Raw genomic sequence first — 3,594 nt, 5'->3', positions numbered from 1 at the left:
TTTGATTGAAGAGGTTGTCACTCATTATCCTTCGGATAGGGAGCTTGTTTTCTCACTTTGGTTCATTGGGAAAACCACCAATGACCAATCATTTATTAAGGTTGATTCTCAAGAAAAGTTTCAAGTGATGCTTAGTATGTATGAGATTGAGAAAGAATTAAGCGTTTATGTGACGACTAATAATAATGTTGATACAAGTTCGATACAACAAAGGTAAACGCTTGTTTTGATAAAATTTAAAGTATCTTCTTCAAATAGTTTTTTCTTATGAGGATTATATATATTTTACAGGGATAGAGGTGATGTTCATGATGAAGAATCAGAGTATGAATTAAGTGATGAAAGCTATCATAGCTATTATAGTTCAGATGATGAAGTCGATGAGCAGAATTCCCAAATGGTAATTTGGAAAAACAAAAGTCTAACTATTAAAGTGAACTCAACATTTGCAAATGTGATAGAGTTTAGAAGAGCGCTAGCCCATTATGCAATAATAAATGAATTTGCATACTACATTGAGAAAAGTGAACCAACACGAGTCACGGCAAGATGTCTCGACATGGAGTGTAAATAGAGAATACATGCTTCTGTCATGCAAGATAAAATTTCATTTCGGGTAAGTTTATTAAATAATAAAGATTAATTTATATTTTTAATAAATTGTTTGTTTAATTAAAAATCATGTAGGTTAAGACAATGACAAAACCACATTCATGCACTCGAAGCAACAAAGGTGCTAATAAGGTGGCAACACAAGGATGAGTTGCATGTGTGGTTAGAGATAAGCTAAAATCCGATGGGGATGTCTCACCTAAAGAACTCCATAAGTGGATTATGAAAAAGTACAATGTTGATGTATCGTACATGAAAGTCTTTCGAGGAAAAGAACAAGCTCGCAGTGATATGTACGGGAAATGGGAAGTCTCGTTCTTAAAGACGAATGATTTCAAAGAGGAACTAGCAAGGCGAAACCCGGGGAGCATTGTTGAGGTTGACTTTGAGAGTAACGGTAACAAGAAACGATTTTTACGCTTTTTTATTTCGTTTCTATCTTGTTCAAAGGGGTTTATTGATGGCTATCGTCCCTACATTTCACTTGATGCATGCCGTCTAAAAGGGAAGTTTAATGGGGTACTAGTCGCTGCCACAAGTGTTGACAGTAACAGTTCTATTTTTCCAGTGGCTTATGGTGTACTTGAATCCGAAAATAAAAATTCATGGATTTGGTTTCTTGAGTTACTTAAGAAAGCAATAGGTACGCTTAACAGACTAGTTATATCATCGGATAGGCAAAAAGGTCTAGACATTGCAATTACACAAGTATATCCTATGGCCGAACATAGAGAATACGTTAGGCACATATATAGTAATTTCAAGAGGCAGTTTCGTGGTGAATTTTTTACTAGAAACTTATGGCATGCTGCAAGGACGTATCGTCTAACCGAGCACGAACGATTATTAAATGAAATTGGTGGAGCAAATAAGGATGCGCTTACATATCTTAATGAGAATCACAATAGGCTTTGGAGCCGTGGCAAGTTTGGGACGACATCAAAATGTGATTATATTACCAATAATATTTCGGAGGCATTTAATTCTTGGATAGGTGAGGTGCGTTATCAACCGGTACTTGACTTACTTGATTCCATTAGGGAGAAGATTATGGTACGACTGGAAAAGAAAAGGAGACTTCTTAAAAAATGAAAGGGTACCTTAGTACCCAATACTAAAAGATATCTGAATAAAATCTCAAAGGTTAGTATAATGTTTTTAAATATTTTAATATCTTCAAATATTTTTTTTGAGCGTTTTTAGTGAACTTTATTAATAATTTTACTATTGTATGTAAAATTTGGGTGAGTATGAAGTTCATAGAAGTGGTGAAAACCGTGCTGAAGTAAAATACAAGGACACACGTTGGGAGGTTTCACTTGATGAAAGAAAATGTAGTTGTTGGCGCTGGCAGGTTAAAGGTATTCCGTGTGTGCATGCAGCAGCTTTTATAATTTTCACAAGGGATGCAAACTGGGACAAATATGTTGATTCATATTTTACTATTGAGAAGTTTAAATTGGCTTATGCATTAGAACTTGCTCGAATGCTTGCAAAGGATCAATGGGTGCATATAGACACCGAGGAGAAGATACACCCACCTGCAATTAAACGTCCACCTGGAAGACCAAGAAAGAATAGAATTAAACCAAATGACAAGACTACAAAGAGACAACAATGTAAACGTTGTGGTGAGTATGGACACCGTCAAAAGAAATGCAAAAATGCAGCATCTGAAGATCAAGCCTGATGGTTGTGTACAAACCATGTATTTATTATATATTATTTTATAGTTTTGATTTAGTTTATTCTATAAACTACCATACTTCAAGCACGCTTTTGAATTTCAGGTCATTGAGCATTAAAGTTACTAACTGGTGGCATTTACGAGCATGCTTTGGAGTCATGGGAAAATCGAATTCGATGCGCAATGGTTCAGGGTTTAATAATAATAATAATAATAATAATAATAATAATAAAAGTAAAGTTATATTCTGTGTAAGTCATCATCATCATCTTTGAGAAATATTAATTAATTAACTTTGAATTTTAGTTGTGACAGTGGCATTCACGAATTATACGGATTTGAAGTATTTAATTGGCATGTTCTTATTTAAATGTTTAAATGCAAAGGAGTGTCTTGGATTGTAACCAGTTAAAACGTAGCCAGCCCACTAGAAAAAAAATAAGTGGCCTATAGAAATTTGCAGCCCATCAAAAGGGAATTAAAAGTAACCGATTGAAGAAAAACGGAAGTGAACGGCTGACTTAGGGGGAGTTACAAGATCAAGATAAAAGAAAAGGAAGAAAATTAAATTCTTGGGAAAGGAGTTACGAGACCATGGTGGGGAACAACAATTATAAAAGAGGCTCAAACACCATTGAAGATCAGGACTTATCACTTGACATTCACTCTTGAAGATTGCAAAACAAAAGTGAAGATGGTCTCCACAACCATGAGCGGCTAATCCACCTTTAATCATTCCCGGGTGTAGGGTTTTGTAAGTTTTAGGGTTTTTCACATCTGTGAATTGAGATAATATTTTATGTAATCGTTTGTTGTGAACACGAATTGTGTGACTTTTTATTATTATGAACTTATGTTGTTAAGGATTTCTTGCACCATTGATCTCATAAGATGATAGTTGCTAGTGTCCATGATGCGTGTTACGGTTAATTCATATTCATAATCTATATTGCATATACTTGTCCAAGATTCTTTGGGTGAAGGTTTTCTTGCATCATTTACCTAGGATAGACGAGTATTGATGATTTTCGTTGGGAAATTATGTATTGAACCTAAATAACTATTGTGATTACATGAACTCATTTTTATAGTGTGTCTTGCCCGAATTGCTTATAGAACTTGAAACCCGGGTTTGATTCGTTTCATAATCATTGTTTACAATTCAAATTTATTTCTTGCACATTATTATTTGTTTTCATTAAAACTTAAAAAAATATTTATTTTAAACCAAAATCATATTTGGTCTATACGACTAATTAAAAAGCTTCATAATTGTTAATCGATTAAATTTAGAT

General features: G+C 34.0%; 1 protein-coding gene across 1 annotated transcript; it reads left to right on the top strand.

Annotated features, from left to right (window-relative positions):
• The first annotated feature begins 834 nt into the window (after nucleotides 1-834).
• On the top strand, nucleotides 835-2,302 carry LOC143561018 (uncharacterized). The gene is made up of 2 exons (XM_077049182.1): nucleotides 835-1,665; nucleotides 1,862-2,302. Exons 1-2 carry the CDS (start codon nucleotides 835-837, stop codon nucleotides 2,300-2,302), a joined length of 1,272 nt encoding a protein of 423 aa, XP_076905297.1.
• The last annotated feature ends 1,292 nt before the right edge of the window (nucleotides 2,303-3,594 follow it).

Source organism: Bidens hawaiensis, unplaced genomic scaffold (assembly GCF_021521415.1).
Source record: "Bidens hawaiensis isolate Kalapana, Puna unplaced genomic scaffold, B.hawaiensis_p1.1 tig00001143_1, whole genome shotgun sequence".
Lineage (NCBI taxonomy): Eukaryota > Viridiplantae > Streptophyta > Magnoliopsida > Asterales > Asteraceae > Bidens > Bidens hawaiensis.
The sequence above is the reverse complement of the archived record's forward strand: the minus strand, read 5'-3'. Positions and strand labels throughout refer to the sequence as shown.

Excerpts from the sequence above, each read along its gene's own strand:
- LOC143561018 (XM_077049182.1), top strand. The coding sequence starts at position 835 with ATGAAAAAGTACAATGTTGATGTATCGTACATGAAAGTCTTTCGAGGA. Across the intron at positions 1,666-1,861 it reads CCATTAGGGAGAAGATTATG|TATGAAGTTCATAGAAGTGG; the intron begins GTACGACTGGAA and ends AATTTGGGTGAG.